The sequence below is a fragment of the Lindgomyces ingoldianus genome, assembly GCF_010093535.1.
Source record: "Lindgomyces ingoldianus strain ATCC 200398 unplaced genomic scaffold BDR25scaffold_21, whole genome shotgun sequence".
Classification (NCBI taxonomy): domain Eukaryota; kingdom Fungi; phylum Ascomycota; class Dothideomycetes; order Pleosporales; family Lindgomycetaceae; genus Lindgomyces; species Lindgomyces ingoldianus.
In genome coordinates, this window is record NW_022985182.1 from 164862 (window position 1) to 182946 (window position 18085).

Consider the following 18085-nt stretch of genomic DNA (forward strand, 5'->3'; position numbering starts at 1 on the left):
AGCTTAATAAGGTAATTATATAGAGACTTTAAATCTATATAAATTACTACTAGAATTAGTAGTAGTTTAAGCATTTATATAATTTACTATAAAGTTATACTAAGTGTTAAATGGGCTCTGACAGCTAGCTGCTTATGGTATAAGCACTTAAGTAGCAAGAGTAAGAGTGGTGTACGGTGTGCACAGCGTACAAGGTAGGTAAGGTAAGGGCAACATGTTTCTAGTTCTATTGCTCTTGTCTTTCCTCTGTACAGAGGAAAAGGGGGATATCTAGATGTTTGCGCACAGAGGTTCGCGCACAAGCATCATGTGACATAGATACGTGATCCTGCTTGTGCGCGATTGTTTGTATCCAGGCCGCGACGCTGCTGCTGCGTACGGACACTGGCAACTTTTCTTTTTGTCTAAAGAGTTGCCTTCTGTACGCGTTACCTCCCTTCTGTCTGTGTAGGTCTATCTAATTACGTTCTGCCTTTACTCCACCCCATTTGTTAGGACTTGCCTTAGTGATGCTGTACGTTAAGATAGGCTAGTTGCGCCATGTGGATAGCTCTATAAATAGTGTAGAGCGTTTTAGGCTATTGTTGTCTAGCCTTTTACTTCTTGTACAAGGCGGAGGTTGAAAATCTGACCTTTGTGCCTTGTTAGGTTGTATGCTATAACCTTAAAAGTGCTGTTAGTGATTAGGGTGTCCATCTCTGTGCAGTCTAATTCCTTAAATAGTTCTCTAGGTGTAGTGATCACACTGTCTGTACAGAGCTTAATAGACAAGGCCTAATCATCCTTCTCCTTCTAGGTCAGGAATACCTGGTCTGGACTTTGTGCAGGTTTCCTTTGCCTTTCACTTCTCCTAGTATCTATATCTTCCCTTTGCACTAGTGCAGCATCGCTATCCTAAGGGGCTTAGTCTGTGGTGGGCTCTAGTTCTGCCTCTGTAACATTCTTGCAGGGCTGTTCTCTCTTCCTCTTCTTTAAGGGATCCCTTTGTACAGGGATTAGTTTATCTAGGTTATTTGTTGCAGGTAAGTTATCTTTCTTCTTTTCTTTATAGTACAGTTTAACCTGCGTACATTAAAGCTTTAGTAGGCTATTCTTCCTTTTAATAATAATATCTCTCCCTTTAATGCTCTTAATCTTGTATAGGCTAGTCTAGCCTTCCTTCTCTCTCTATGCTATAATCTTTAAGCTAAGGGGGAGGTTAAGAACTTTATATATTATAGGGCTATTATAAGTGTTAATTACATAATTAATGTTTACTTTTACATAGTCTTTTTAAAGTATCTTTATTACCTTTTATACAGCGCTTGCTTGTGTAATAATGTCTAGTAATAGTAGAGAGTCTAGGTTAATTTTTAGGTATGCCCTAAAGACTAGCAGTGTGGGTACTAGACTATGTAGGCTAGCTGTGTTGTTTAGAGCTTTAACTGCTATCTATAGGATAGCCTTATTATCTATATAGTTACCTAGCTTAGTCTTTAGGATGTTAAACGCTTGTTAGAGAGGTATGTGTGCGCGCTTAACCTTTCTAACTGCCTAATGTGCTTCTATAGGCATCTGCTTACATATAGCTTCTATAATCTTTGCATAAGCTTAAAAATTCTCTAAAGTAAAGTTTATACTAGAGTTATGCACAATATAGTCTAGGGGTTCTTAATAGGTGTTAATCTAGCATTTACATAGTGCATCCTAGGTATCTTGTGCAGACATAGATTTTAGAAATGTAGCAGCCTAAAATAATGTGTCTATATTAATAACATATAAGACATCTCTATTATTAATTTATATAACATTAATAATAACTTTATAGTTAAAGTAAGTGTTATTTTTAATTATAAACTTAAATCTTTATAAAGCCTAGTTATATAATTAGTAGAGGTAGCAGAACTTCTTAATCTCTTCTAGCACTGCAGCATTAATGTTATAGCTAGCGCTAGTTAGCATCTTTTAGAGTCTCTTTATGCAGGGGTGTCTAAATTAGCAGTAGAGGCAGTAGAGTTTTAATTTAGTAAAAAAAAATATAGATTTTTCCTTACTAACATTAAAAAAAAGGTGTCTTTATTTTTATATAATAAGTACTATAGTTTTGTCTTTACATATAATAATATTTAGAATGTTGTTAAAGTATGCCCTAAGTTAGTTAGCATTTGCTAGTAATAGCAAAAATAGTGTTAGAGTTTCTAGGATGTAGTATGTAACTAGACTAATTAGGTTCTAGATTTGTACAGTACTAATTAATCTCTTTAGTGTCTAGCTTTTAAAGCTAATATCTATTTAGCTAAGTGTTTAATTAATTTCTATATATAAGTTTTCTTATATGTACACCTTAAGTTAGAACTTACTAATAGTAGAGATCTTTACTGCGCTTATATTTTATAGTTTGCCTTAGTATACTATATAGTATTAGTTATTAAGGATAAACTGCTTAGCATATTTCTTAGGTTTAATGCTATAGATGTCCTCTCCTGTTACACAGTATAGATAAGTAGTAAAGGTAAAGTAGTTAATAGCTTTTTTAGTATTCTTACTCTCTTATTCTATTTTCTTTATATTATGCAAATTATTTTTTTTTTTAAAGTAACTTTTAAAGTCTTAGATGTATAAGGTAATAGCTTTACATAATAAGGTCTTATTATAAAAATTTTTATATAAGGCAACGTACTAGTTCTTTGCTTGTGTATAGTTATTATAAGGGTAGTTTAATAACTAACATTTTTTTTTATAGTAGACAAAGCACTTCTTTATCTATGTATAGTTGTCTCTAGATTATAGCCTAAACTTAAATAAAAATCTTCTACATTATTTTTTTTTATATAAAAGGAAGCTTTCTTCTTATTATATAGACTTTTATTATGTAGAGTTGTATTAGCAGTCTATGTAGTATGCATTAGGCAGTTCTTAGAGGTATTAGTTTACCCTTTAGTTTATAGTAACTTAAAGTAATACTTATAAGTTGCTAAATAAAGCTTTACATAAGGGCTTAATAGTAAACATAGTATGTTCTAGTTTTAGTTATTCTTAATAAGCTTATATAACAGCAGTGTGCAGTAGAACATCTTTTTAAAATTTTATTTTTAGTGCCTTTTATATAAGTGTAAGCTTGTTAATTATTATTTTAAAAGCTTTATATAAACTCTTATTAAAGTTCTTTTATTAGTATTATGTAAAAGTTATTATTATCTAGTCTGTCTAGTACTAGCTATAGTTTACATTAGTGTTAAAGTAACTACTTAAGGTGTTGTACAAATGCTTCTAGTTATGTCTAGGGCCTATGTTGTATATATAGTACATATTTGCCTAACTTTTTAAGATATCTAGAAAGATGTCTATGTACTAAGTTTCTTAGATATTTAGCTATTAACATAGATTAATAAAAATTCTTATTTTATTTATAAAAATGTTATATAGTTAACTTATATAGTTATTATTTTTTTTTATACTTTTTAGAATTATATAATCTTGTCTACTAAGAGTTTTTCTTTAGCAGTTTCCCTTTAGAGTAAAAGTTTATACAGGCTGTAATGTAGTATAGATTGTGCAGGTGGTATTAGTGGTGCATACACTACTGCAGGCGGTGGTGTGTACAATTGAGGGTGTGGAGCAGGCGTTAGGTAGGGTGGCATGTATTGTTTGTACAGTGATTAGTGTAGTGCTAGCTAAGGTGTAGGAGCAGGTAATGCTAGTATATTTAGTGTTAATAGTAGCATTATGTTTAGTCTGCTTCTGTGCAAAGCCTTATATAGTAATAAAGGTTATGTATAAAGCTTTTCTAGTGTAATTACTTTCTTTTATGCTATATTATACAGCTTCTAGGCTTAGGTACTTTTAGTGCCTAGCTGTAGTGTAATTCTCTTGTCCTCTAGCACTTATATAAGCTCCCTTTTAAATGTGCAGCTAAGTGCTAAGAAGTCTTATAGTGTCTATCTTTTAAAATCTTTTATGTACACACTTAGAAAAGTAGCGCCTTTCTAAGTTGTTATGTGTAAATTAGTAATTATATAACTTATGTATAATTAAGTCTATAGGCTTATTAAAGCTTTTAACATATTAATCTTGTTATTCTAGTACTCTAGGCTAGTCTTATTTTATAGTGTTGCCTCTAATATCCTTATATTCTTTGCAAGTTATTTATATAATAGAAATTATTTCTTATTTTTTTTATTATTATGTAGAGTTGTTAGTTGCTAATAAGATTTTATTATAATAGTATAGTTAATTACTTTTCTAGTAGATTATGTAAGTACTGCTGTTGTCTAGCTGCTAGGTTGTGCAGCTTTAATAGCTTTAGTGTGCGCCTTACACTATCTCCTCTTTACTTTATACAGTAGCAGAGCTTGCTGTGCAATGCAAAGAATTAATGTGCTATTATCTAGCTACTAGGTTGTGCAGCTTTAGTGGCTTTAGTGTGTGTCTTACACTATCTTCTCTTTACTTTATATAGTAGCAGGGCTTACTGTATAATGTAAAGAATTAATCTGCTATTCTAAGAGATAAGTAACAAAACAAAGTACTTTATAAAGTGTAGGTACTCTGCTATTACTCTTTCTAAGAAATAAGTAATAAAACAAAGTACCTTATAAAGCGTAAGTACTCTATTATTACTCTTGCTAATTTATAGTTAATTAAATTAACTACTAATTAGTGTTAAATAGGCTTTAACAGCTAGCTGCTTATAGTATAAGCACTTAAGTAGTAAGAGTAAGAGTAGTGTACAGTGTGCATAGTGTATAAAGTAGGTTAGGTAAGGGCAACATGTTTCTAGTTCTATATTGCTCTTGTCTTTCCTCTGTACAGAGGAAAAGGGGGATATCTAGATGTTCGCGCACAGAGGTTCGCGCACAAGCATCATGTGACATAGATACGTGATCCTGCTCGTGCGCGATCGTTCGTATCCAGGCCGCGACGCTGCTGCTGCGTACGGACACTAAGTGTAATTATATTATTAAACTTTCTAACTATTCTATATAGTTTACTAGTAAGAACACTTCTAGTTACTCTTTTACACTTAGTAGAATTTTAGTATATAATATTACCTAGTATTTTAAAGAAGTTGCTTTACTCTATATAGTTTTTATTACTTAATATAATTAAAAATCTTAGCTATAAGCTAAAGTTCTTATTATTAGTAAATAATCTATCTATAAAGATAAATAGCTTTGCATAATTAAGCTGTAATAGTAGAAAGGTAAGACTACGCTTACTATTATCTATCTACTATTAAATTTATGCGTTAAGTGTGTTAATGTTGTTGTGCAAAGAGTCTATAGTTTATATAGTAATAGACAGGTTAAATGCTGCCTCTAGTTAACACATAAATGTAATATATGCCTTTTTTACATGTTACTTAATATATTATTGTGCAGCATCCTTATCTTTTAAGTTAATTATATAAAGGTAGCTTACTTATCTCTTCTAAGTAAAGACTACTATATTATGTGTAAGCTTAATTTTTTTACTATTAAACTTAATAAGCTGCTTCTTTACTAGAATAGTTTTGCTTTTTATGCAGAACTTTACTTTCTGTAGTTTCTTCTCTTCTCTTTACACAAAATCCTTTATTATAATGCTTAAGGTGTTATATAAATGCTTCTAGTTATTTCTAGAGCCTATGTTGTGCATATAGTGCATATTTGCCTAACCTTCTAGAATATCTAAAAAGATGTCTGTGTACTAAGTTTCCTAAATATTTAGCTGTTAACATAAATTAATAAAAATCTTTATTTTATTTATAAAAATATTATATAGTTAACCTATGTAGTTATTATTTTTCTTTTATACTTTTTAAAATTATATAATCTTATTTACTAGAAGTTTTTCTTTAGTAGTTTCCCTTTAAAGTAGAAGTTTATATAGGTTGTAATGTAGTATAGATTATGCAGGTGGTATTAGTGGTGCATACACTACTGCAGGCGGTGGTGTGTACAATTAAGGGTGTGGAGCAGGCGTTAGGTAGGGTAGCATGTATTGTTTGTACAGTAATTAGTATAGTGCTAGCTAAGGTGTAGGAGCAGGTAATGCTAGTATGTTTAGTGTTAATAGCAGCATTATGTTTAGTCTGCTTCTGTGCAGAGCCTTATATAGCAATAAAAGTTATATATAAAGCTTTTTTAGTGTAATTGCCTTCTTTTATGCTATATTATACAGCTTCTAGGCTTAAGTACCTTTAGTGCCTAGCTATAGTGTAATTCCCTTGTCCTCTAGCACTTATATAAGCTCTCTTTTAAACATATAGCTAAGTGCTAAAAAGTCTTATAGTGTCTATTCTTTAAAATTCTCTATGTATGCACTTAGAAAAGTAGCGCCCTTTTAAGTTATTATGCATAGATTAGTAATTACATAACTTGCGTATAATTAAGTTTATAGGCTTATTAGAGCCTCTAACATGTTAATTTTGTTATTCTAGTACTCTAGGCTAGTCTTATTCTGTAGTGTTGCCTTTAATATCTCTATGTCCTTTATAAGTTATTTATATAATAGAAATTATTCCTTATTTTTCTTATTATTACGCGGAGTTGTTAGTTGCTAGTAGGATTTTATTATAATAGTATAGTTAATTACTTTTCTAGTAAATCACGCAGGTACTGCTGTTGTCTAGCTGCTAGGTTGTGCAGCTTTAATAGCTTTAGTGTGCGCCTTACACTATCTTCTTCTTACTTTATATAGTAGCAGAGCTTACTATATAATGCAAAGAATTAATCTACTATTTTAAAAGATAAGTAACTAAACAAAGTACCTTATAAAGTATAGGTGCTTTATTATTACTTTTCTTAAAAAATAGGTAACAAAACAAAGTGCCTTACAAGGCGTAAGGTTAATTACTTGTGTAGTAGATTGCGCAGGTACTGCTGTTGTCTAGCTACTAGGTTGTGCAGCTTTAATAGCTTTTAGTGTACGCCTTACACTATCTCCTCCTTACTTTGTACAGTAGCAGAGCTTGCTGTGTAATGTAAAGGATTAATATGCTATTGTCTAGCTGCTAGGTTGTGCAGCTTTAGTAGCTTTAGTGTGCGTCTTACACTATCTCCTTTTTACTTTATACAGTAGCAGAGCTTGCTGTATAATGTAAAGGATTAATCTGCTATTCTAAGAGATAGGTAACTAAACAAAGTACCTTATAAAGTGTAAGTACTCTGCTGTTACTTTTTTTAAAGAATAAGTAATAAAATAAAGTACCTTATAAGGCGTAAGTACTTTATTATTACTCTTACTAATTTATAGTTAATTAAATTAACTACTAATTAGTGTTAAATAGGCTCTAACAGCTAGCTGCTTATAGTATAAGCACTTAAGTAGTAAGAGTAAGAGTAGTGTACAGTGTGCATAGTGTACAAGGTAGGTAAGGTAAGGGCAACATGTTTCTAGTTCTATTACTCTTGTCTTTCCTCTGTACAGAGGAAAAGGGGGATATCTAGATGTTTGCGCACAGAGGTTCGCGCACGAGCATCATGTGACATAGATACGTGGTCCTGCTCGTGCGCGATCGCTTGTATCTAGATTGTGACGCTGCTGCTGCGTACAGACAAAAAGTTTATATAAAAAAAAATTTTTTTTCTTACTACTTTAACTATAAATTAGTAAGAGTAAAAATAGAGTTTAATTTATATATAAGTAGCTATAAATCTTTATTTAGTTACCTAAGTAAGAGTAAAAAACCTGTCTATATAATACTGTTTAGAGGTATTATATAAATAGTAGTGCTTATTTAATGCTAGAAGGTTTATTTTATTTTTTTGCACAAGGCTGTTTAAAGGCAGCATATAATAAGAAGTAAGACAGCGCACAACAACACATAATTAACTACTATAGAGCAATAAGTAACACTAGCTTTATCTATAACTAGCTAACATAACATATTAACATATAACTAATATATACTTTTTATAGGCATCTTAGCAAAGACCTTAGTAAAGTAGATAAATATTAAAAATTAAGTAAATAAAATTAAACTATTAAATAACACACTTAAAAAAAAGCTTAATTTATACATAGCTAACTTAATTATAAAACTCTACATGTTAAGTGTAATAAACATATGTACACTTAAGAACTTTTAAAATAACTTTATAAAGTAAAAGCTTATACACTTTAAAAATCTTAGCTAACTATTTCTATAAAAACTAATTACTACTCTATAGAATAAGAGCATTAGCTTTAAAAAGAACATAATAAAAGCTACTACACTATATAAATTTATAAAAAAAGAACACATGTTTACTATTTTACTAAAGTATTATATAAAACTATTACTACTATTACTAGTTTTAACATAATAAAAGATGTCTTTATATAAATTACCTATAGACCTAATACTTTCTTTATAATTAGTATAACTACCTTGTAATAGCTTACTATATAAAAGCATAACTAGGCAGCTACATATTCTTATAGCTACAGCTCTGCATAAGATTCTCTAAAGCTTATACCTACTGTATATAATTTAATTACTATACAATCTATACTAACTTCTACTTATATAAGATATTACAGCAGAGAACTTTATATCTAAAAAGGTTATATAATTTTAGAAGGCATAAAAAAAAATAACTATATAAAGTAACTATATAATATTCTAGCTAATAAAGCTATAGTATTTATTAAGCTCTACTAACACCTTACTATCTTTAAAGCATTATATGTAAGCATCTTTCCTAATATTCTTAAAAGGTGTGTACACATGTTCTACTTTTATAATATTAGTCTAGGATAATTATAGAAGTTACTATATAAGTAGCTTAGTAATTACTTTAATACTAATGTAAACTATAACTAGTATTAGATAAATTAAACAATAATAAGCTTTATATAAAGTAAGTAAAAAAACTTTATAAAAACTTTACATAAAGCTTTTAAAGCTATAATTAATAAACTTACTTTTATATAAAAAGCTCTTAGTTTATAATTTTAAAGTAAGATACTACTTTACACTACTATTATATAAGTATACTAAAGGTAACTTAAACTTAAATAAGTAATGTTCTTTATTAAGCCTATATATAAGGCACTATACAGTAACCTCTGTTTAGCACTTTAGGTTATAATTAATTAATAAAATAATGCATTTATAAATAAATTCTAAAATATGTACTACACTAATAAGTAATATAGCTTACTATATACACATAGCTATTAATAATATAAAAGAAGCTTAAGGGGATATAAAAAATTATTTAGACTATAGTCCTTTATATAATTAAAGTAATGCTTTATTTATTATAAAAAAATATTAGTTAATAAATTATTTTTATATAAATTAATTTTATATAAAACACTAATATATTTTTTTATATAAAGAATTTTATAACAAGACACTAATATATAAAAAAGTAAATATATATATTTAAAAGTTTAAAGGTAAACTAAAGTAGAAAAAAGAAAAGTTACATAATAATAATAACTTAAATAAAAAGAAAGGTAAGAAGATTATTAACTACTTTACTAATACTATATTTCTTTACTACACAACTGCAGAGGACATCTACAGCCTAGAACTTAAAAAATACGCAGAATAGTTTATCTTTAAAAATTAATACTGTACAGTATACTAAAGTAAACTATAGAATACTAGCGTAGTAAGAATCTTTACTATAAGGAAGTTATAACTTAAAGTATACTTATAAAAATTCTTTTATACAAAAGTAGACTAAACACTAAAAAAAAAAAGTATTAGCTTTAAAAAATAAAAATTAATAAAATTAATTAGTACTATATAAATTACTAACTTAGTTAGTAACATAATATATTATATTCTAAACACTCTAACACTGTTTTTACTATCTCTAGTAGATGTAGACTAAATAGGTGTATACTTTAATAATATTTTAAATGTTATTATATATAAAGACAAAACTACTATTTTTATTATATAAAAATAAAAACACTTTTTTTTTAATATTAGTAAAAAAAAATTTATATTTTTTTTTACTAAATTAAAACTTTACTGCCTTTACTACTAATTTAGACACCTCTGCATAAAAAGACTTTAAAAGATGCTAACTAGCGCTAGCTATAATGTTAATGCTGTAGTGCTAGAAAAAATTAAGAAGTTTTACTACTTCTACTAATTATATAACTAGGCCTTATAAAGATTTAAGTTTATAATTAAAAATAACACTTACTTTAACTATAAAGTTATTATTAATATTATATAAATTAATAATAAAGATGTTTTATATATTATTAATATAAACATATTATTTTAGGCTGCTATATTTTTAAAATCTATGTCTACATAAAATACCTAGAATGCACTATGCAAATGCTAGATTAACACTTATTAAAAACTTTTAAACTATATTATGTATAACTTTAGTATAAACTTTACTTTAAAAGATTTTTAAGCTTATGTAAAGATTATAAGAGCTACATGTAGGCAGATGCCTATAGAAGCACATTAGGTAGTTAAAAAGGTTAAGCGCGTGCATACACCTCTCTAATAAGTGTTTAACATTCTAAAGACTAAGCTAGGTAACTGTATAAATAATAAGGCTATCTTATAAATAGTAGTTAAAGCTCTAAACAACACAGCTAGCCTATATAGTCTAGTACCTACACTGCTAGTCTTTAGAGCATACCTAAAAATTAACCTAAACTTTCTACTATTACTAAACATTATTACACAAGTAAGCGCTATATAAAAGGTAATAAAGATACTTTAAAAAAACTATATAAAAGTAAACATTAATTATATAATTAACACTTATAATAGCTTTATAACATATAAAGTTCTTAACTTCCCTCTTAGCTTAAAGATTATAGTATAAAAAAAGAAAAAAAGCTAGACTAGCTTATATAAAATTAAAAGTATTAAAAAAAAAACATTATTATTAAAAAAAAAATTAGCCTACTAAAGCTTTAATATATATAAGTTAAACTATACTATAAAGAAAAAAAAATAACTTACTTATAATAAATAACTTAAATAAACTAATCTCTATATAAAAAGATCTTTTAAAAAAAAGAAAAAAAAAATAGCTTTATAAAAATATTATAAAGGTAAAACTAAAGCCTACTATAGACTAAGCCCTTTAGAATAGCAATGCTGCACTAGTGCAAAGAGAAGGTATAGATACTAAAAGAAGTAAAAGGTAAAGAAAACCTATATAAAGTCTAGACTAGGTATTTCTAACCTAGAAAAAAAAATAATTAGGCCTTATTTATTAAGCTTTATATAAATAGTATAATTACTATACTTAAAAAACTATTTAAAAAATTAGACTATATAAAAATAAACACTTTAATTACTAATAGCACTTTTAAAGTTATAGTGTATAACTTAATAAAGCATAAAAGTTAGATTTTTAACTTTTACTTTATATAAAAAGTAAAAGGTAAAATAACTTAACTATATAAAAAATTCTGCCTAGTGTTTACTAGCTACTTAGATAAAAAGAAAAGAAAAATCTTTACTTAGTTACTAACTATTTAAAAAATAAGCTAGAGACTACTTTTAGCTATAAAAGTAAGCTTAAGAGCTATATATAAAATGCATTTTAAACTATATAATATTACATAAGTATATATCTAATTAATAGATAAGCTTATGCGCACACTGTATATAAAGCTACTAAAGAAGATGCGCTAGAGCTTTCTACTAAATATAATACTCTAGGTTGTACAACTCTTATATAAAGCTGCTAAATTAGGACTGTATTAGTTTAAGATATATTATAACTACTATAAAAAAAAGCTATGTATGCACATTTTTTATATAACTTTTACTTTTTAATTACTAATAAAAAAAAGTACACCTTTAGTATTACTAGCTTATAAATAAATAACACTTTAAGCATTATAATAAAAAATTTTATATAAAAAAAAAAAAAAAACTATAAAAAGTAAAGTTTTATATAAAAAGTAAAACTATTTTAGTAAAAAAGTAGCTTATTAAGTTTAATAGTAAAAGAATTAAACTTACACATAACATAGTAGTTTTTACTTAAAAGAAATAAGTAAGCTACCTTTATATAATTAACCTAAAAAATAAAAATGCTACATAATAATATATTAAGTAATATGTAAAAAAGGCATATATTATATTTATATATTAACTAAAAGCAGCATTTAACTTATTTATTACTACATAAACTATAGACCCTTTGCATAATAACATTAACACACTTAATGCATAAATCTAATAGTAGATAAATAATAGTAAGTGTAGTCTTACTTTTTTACTATTATAGCTTAATTATATAAAGCTGTTTATCTTTATAAATAAATTATTTACTAATAATAAAAACTTTAGCTTATAGCTAGAATTTTTAATTATATTAAGTAATAAAAACTATATAAAGTAAAGTAACTACTTTAAAATACTAGGTAACATTATATACTAGAATTTTACTAAGTGTAAAAGAGTAACTAGAAGTGTTCTTACTAGTAAACTATATAGAATAGTTAGAAAGTTTAATAATATAATTACTTTTAGTATAACTTTATAGTAAATTATATAAACACTTAAACTACTACTAATTCTAGTAGTAATCTGCATAAATTTAAAGTTTTTATATAATTACTTTATTAAGCTAGGCACTACTAGTAAAAAGTAACTTATAATTAACATTATATTACTTTATAAATTATATAAAAAAAGGGAAATTACTAAAATAAAGTAAATTAATAGTAAAAATAACTTAGTAAATATATATATAAAAAAAACACTAAACTAGGCTTTTTAATTATTAGTTCTAACTAACTACCTCTTTGTCTAGATAGAAGCATCTGTAGACTAGCTAGATCTTGTGCGCAAAGATGCCTTAGACTAACTAGACTAACAACACTTTTATATAAGGCCTATTTCTCTTTATTTTTTTTTTTATATTATACATACTTATCTTTTTTATTATAAGGATCTGTTACTGTTAGCACTATATAAAAAAAAAAAAGAGCTAGAGGATTATATAGTAAGGCTTAGAAAGTAAAAAATAAAGAAAAAAAAAGCTATTTATATAGCATAACTAGCTTATTCTAACGCACAGCATTACTAAGGCAAGTCCTAATAAATAAGGTAGAGTAAAGGCAGAACATAATTAGATAAACCTACACAGACAGAAAAAAGGTAACGCGTATAGAAGGTAACTCTTTAGATAAAAAGAAAAGTTGCTAGTGTCTGTACACAGCAGCAGCGTTACAGCCTAGATACAAGCGATCACGCACAAGCAGGATCACGTATCTATGTCACATAATGCTTGTGCGCGAACCTCTGTGCGCAAACATCTAGATATCCCCCTTTTTCTCTGTACAAAGGAAAAATAAGAAGTAATTAACACTAGTTACCTAACACCCCTATGCAATGTTTACACTGTGCAAACCTCTCCGTCTCATACGCATTTGCTAACACTAAGTGCTAGCTAGCAGAGAGTCTATTTAACAGCTTCTCTACTTATGTATAAACTTAGTAATAGTGTCCTTAAGCTTAAAATAGCAGAGGAGCATAAGATAAACACTGTGCTAGTGTACACTACTATCTTATATAAGATTAAGTGTTCTAAAGCTCTAGAAAGAGTTATTATTATTAAAAGTAGCCTAAAAAGTTATAAAAGCCTTCTATTATTTATATAATGCTAGCACTATGTTTATAAAATTATAAAGTTTTCTAATAACTTTATAGTAGTAATAAAAGTTAAATTGTTCTTAAAAAGCTACTTAAGCAAGCTCTACTTTAAAAGCGCTTATCCCTTTGCTATAGATAACTGCTTTTACTACTAGCTAGATTGTATAGCCAGCGCAGCGTATATAGTGCTTAGAGGTAAAAGGCATATTAAGATGTTAGGCAAGAGTAAAGATAGTCTTATTATTATTATTTAACATATTATTAGCTACTAAATAATAAAATTTTAACATAATTTTAAAGTTATTAATAACTTTAATAATCTCTAGCGCTTAATTTGCTTTAGTATAGTTACTATATAAGTTGCAGAAGCTAATTAAGATGTTATAGTGTTAGTAGTTAATATCTACACAGTATTATTAGTTAGTGTTTAGTTTAATAAAAGATGCTAAGACGCTAAACTAATAAGCTAAAGTACACTTACTAATAAAGTACAACACTACACCTAGGAAAAAGAGGTAGTTTAGAGAAGTCTATATATTAATGCTTAACATAATTTTGCTTTAGGCTATTTTTAGCATTATTTAAATCTCCTGCTTCTGCTATGTATATCCCTACTGCACGTAGAATAAATATGTAGTGTTAGACGCTAGGAGGGCAGCAAGAAGATTAGCTTTATTTTAGGTAATTATACCCTAAAGTTCTACTAATAATGCTGTATAAAAAAAAATATTATAAAGTATTACTTAGTTAATAACTACTACTTATAAAGCTTCCTTCTACTAAACACTATAAAAAATAATATATAATAAGCTTATAACTTTATAAGCTGCTTTAAATAAACTTAAGGGGATTCTTAGCTTATTAAGTAAAAAAGTGCTTTTACTTCTTTTACTAACATCTATCTAGTGCTCCTTTCTAAAGTAGTAGATAATATAAGTGTAACTATTAACTTTCTTTACTCTTTTATAATTACTTTTAGTGTAGCACCTTCTGCAAAGCTATAACTTTATCTTAAAGGTGTTTCTTTTATTATTATACACTAAATTAGCTTTATAAAGCTATATCTAGAATAACTAATAATTACTATATAATTAACTTTTATACTTTACTTAGTATCTAAGCTTTTTTAGCCTTAACTTTTTATTTCTTATCTAGACATTATTCTACTTAATAGTAAATAATACTTTATTATTAAAAGTAAAGTTGTTTAGGTACTTCTTTATAAAAGCTAAAAGACTATTAGATAGTGTGCTATTATAAAAAAAAACTAAGAACTCTAATAATAAAGACCTTAATTAAGTAAGTTAATAAGAACTAGCGTAATAAGCAACTCTAGTTTAGTAAAAAGAGCTAGCTTAAAAAGATCCTTAGGATAAAGCTGTACACCTGCTACACTAAAGAAACTAGGATATCTAGCTTATAATAAGTAAGTTTATAAGCAATTATAATTCTTAACTAAAATTATAAGATCTTACACTTTAATCCTCTTCTTTGCTAGCTTTTTAATTATTATATAAACTGTAAAGTTTTTACCTAATTATTACTTTAAAAATATAACTTTAAACACCCTTTTAACGCGTCCCTATAGCTGTCTAATAAGACTTTATATTACTAGGAAATATTGTCTCTCTAAGACGTATTACGGTCCGTAATGGGAGCTGGCTCCTACGTATGTTATGGCTCACACTCCTCCTACGTTTCAACGGCTCACGTGACTGCTACGTTCACGTATCTACGAGTCGTAGTACGTACGGTTGGGAACGCTGAGCGAGTGAAAAAGAGCTTATGGCTTAAAGTCTCGTCCAGAGCTCGATAAAGACTATCACGATGCCGAAGAGTGTTTTGCGCGGAACAAGATCACTTGAGGTTTTAAGGATCCTAAACTCTGGGTCTAATCCGGTCGTAATTTGGTATCAATTCTGCTTTATACGCTGCTATTACCATCGTGCCGAATGCCATTGCTGGTCTTGGGTGTACAGTACATCTACAGTCAGCTCTCAAAATTTTGCCTTGCCTGTGTATTTGGCTGCAACGACCTTATATCTGACTATCAGATGGCCCTCCGATGGCCCAAAGTTAAGATCTCTATTCGTTGGCTGCTCACTTTCTTCCTAGCTCACTCGCTACGTCATCCTTACTATCCCAAGCTCACCTATTGGCGTACCGTATTTTAAGTCTTCCTGGCTGATACTAGGCTTTACTCTACTACGTCCCTTAAACTCGTCTTGGCCGGATGCAACCATTCTGGGTACAATAGAAGAACTTTTAGGACAGGAATTATCTAGCTCGTTGGAACTTCGGCTAAGGCAACAATTAAATTCATCTTCAAAGGGTAGACCCCACCAAGATATCTAGGGGGTATGCACTTCACGACTTGGGTGATAATGCTATCTAATATGTCTTATAGTATTGAGTCTACGGCCCGCTATTAAGGGGAACAATGAGAAAATGGAGTAAATCCCGGAAGGATCGCCGAATCGACTGGAATAAGTGGATCGCAATATCATACCTGCTTCATATTATATTTCTAACGTTGGAAAGACAGGACACCAGTTCTCATGGGCTATATAATTCTTCAATTAATATCAATCCTACGAAACACAGCATGGCTTTCATGAGTCCTTGATACCAGTGTAATCTTAAAACTTTCCAGTCTGTCCGTCTGACGTATTTGCGTTCTAGACAACGAAGAAGAAAACACGAGTTAATTGAAAATACTAGCTTGAGTTCCCATGACATATCTATCTCTTGTTAACCCTCCGTTATATGACTGAGTCTTGAAGCGTAAGGGTACCAGTTCTATATGGTGTATTGCCCATCCAAGAGCAATTGGCCCAACCCTCCACGACCGGCTTATACTGAAGACATCAACCACCGTTCCTTCCTCTCATAGTGCCAGTGGTACAAGCCGTAACTAGCCTTTTATCTTCGGACGAAATTTTCAAGATATATAATACTCAGCCAGGCGTCTACGAATATAACGTAAGAGTTAAGTAGTTTTCCATTATTTCTTCCAGATGATCCCTTCCTGCGATAGCCGCAATTAAGGGGTTCCCTAAAAACCGACTAAACGAAGAGCAGGAACTTGACGAGAGGAATAGTTTTACAAAAAAAAAAGTGCCGTCTTAATCTTTTATCATAGTCCAAATTTTTTTAACTCTTATTAATATAAGCATGGAAACCTTCCTCTCAGCTAGCTGGTGTTTAGTTTACTATAGATTAGTATCATTGACGTGTAGCAAGCGCCTGTAGATGAAGGATAAACTTAAGCCTAAGTTGGAGGAATGTTACCTTAAGGGCGGTACTTTGAAAATGGAGTTTGTCCAAGGCAAATTAAACGAGCTCGCGGACTATATTAGAAGTGTTAATCAGTCAGGCCTTGGCTTCTTTGCTTCCTAGCCCTATCATGTTCTGAAAGGCTCACCTCAGTCTCACCGCATCATCGATAAGATGCGAAGCTTTTAAGTCCAAAGCTTGACCCCTTGGCATGTCGCACGGCCTTCTAAATCTGTCCCTTTAAATGCATGACAAAATGTTAAAGGGAGCTCACCACTTAACCCTCTGAGATTGTGTCTCACTCTAAGAAATTAATCTTCCTCGGTCCACTCATTCATAGTATATCCCTCAGGGAGATCGAAATTTTCAATTATGCTGCTGCTAGAGTTATCTAGGGCGAACCTATCGTTCTCTCGACCCAAGCGTAGTCTTGGGGGAAGAGGCTTGTGAAAAGCAACCCGGTTCTCCAATGCAGCATGAATAGCTCTCAAGCCCATCCAATTCCTCTTCCCGAGCCTCATTGACGGTAGTCTTCACGCTCTCCAGTAGCAAAATCTGGTAATAGGAGTGGAGGGAATTTTGTGGGAGTGGGTTGAAAATACATGGCTTCGATTGAAGCATCGAACTTATCTCATGAGCTATACCCTCTGGAGGATCTCACCGAGCGTTAGCGATAGGTATTACCGATTGACGAGGAGGTTTTGCGCTGCTGCGCCACGCTCGACGAATGTTCCGTAGACGGTTCTAAAAACGTGACCTCACTAGCCACAGCATTGTAGTTGGTCCGGTTAAGCCTCGAAAGAGCGTCTGACTCGTGGGATAACATCGAACAAGGACACGAAATAGGTATCGCACGTGATATTAGTCCACGTGACCCTCCAGCACACATGTTTGAGACGGAAGATGCAAGAGTACTGGAATTGCATTCCGGCTCTGACAACCATGAGGAAATGTATAGGGGCTACGGGAGGATTCATGAGAAGAAGGTTCTGGTCCATTTGTATTCATTTTGTGAATTGCGATATTGAGCCGCTGCCGGAGAGGAAGGCTGGCGTCACTTACATCGCTGATAGTAATACCTGCTTACGGTTATGAGTGTGTCGCCTCGACTGACCACCACTGGAGTTAAGGTGGCATTGGGAACGGGTTGGACTCTTTGATTCTCTGAGATGTGGTTGAAGGGCCAACTTCGCGTCATGAAACGGGCTGCTCCGCTCGCCCCGGAACCGTACTCGACCTTCATATTAGAATTATAGGCGA

General features: G+C 30.0%; 2 protein-coding genes across 2 annotated transcripts; one reads left to right on the forward strand and one right to left on the reverse strand.

Annotated features, from left to right (window-relative positions):
* Nucleotides 1-15200: 15200 nt before the first annotated feature.
* BDR25DRAFT_356481 (uncharacterized protein) lies at nt 15201-16619 on the forward strand (the record flags this gene model as incomplete). Its single annotated transcript, XM_033695641.1, has 10 exons — nt 15201-15320; nt 15356-15640; nt 15665-15797; nt 15886-15927; nt 15964-16101; nt 16169-16205; nt 16232-16275; nt 16339-16425; nt 16449-16531; nt 16587-16619. 10 exons carry the CDS (start codon nt 15201-15203, stop codon nt 16617-16619), a joined length of 1002 nt encoding a protein of 333 aa, XP_033546072.1.
* A 217-nt stretch (nt 16620-16836) lies between these two features.
* On the reverse strand, nt 16837-18068 carry BDR25DRAFT_356482 (uncharacterized protein; the record flags this gene model as incomplete). Its single annotated transcript, XM_033695642.1, has 9 exons — nt 16837-16891; nt 16974-17022; nt 17079-17110; nt 17156-17206; nt 17244-17481; nt 17510-17632; nt 17696-17758; nt 17791-17857; nt 17913-18068. The coding sequence occupies 9 exons, from the start codon at nt 18066-18068 to the stop codon at nt 16837-16839; spliced, it is 834 nt and encodes a 277-aa protein (XP_033546073.1).
* Nucleotides 18069-18085: the final 17 nt, after the last annotated feature.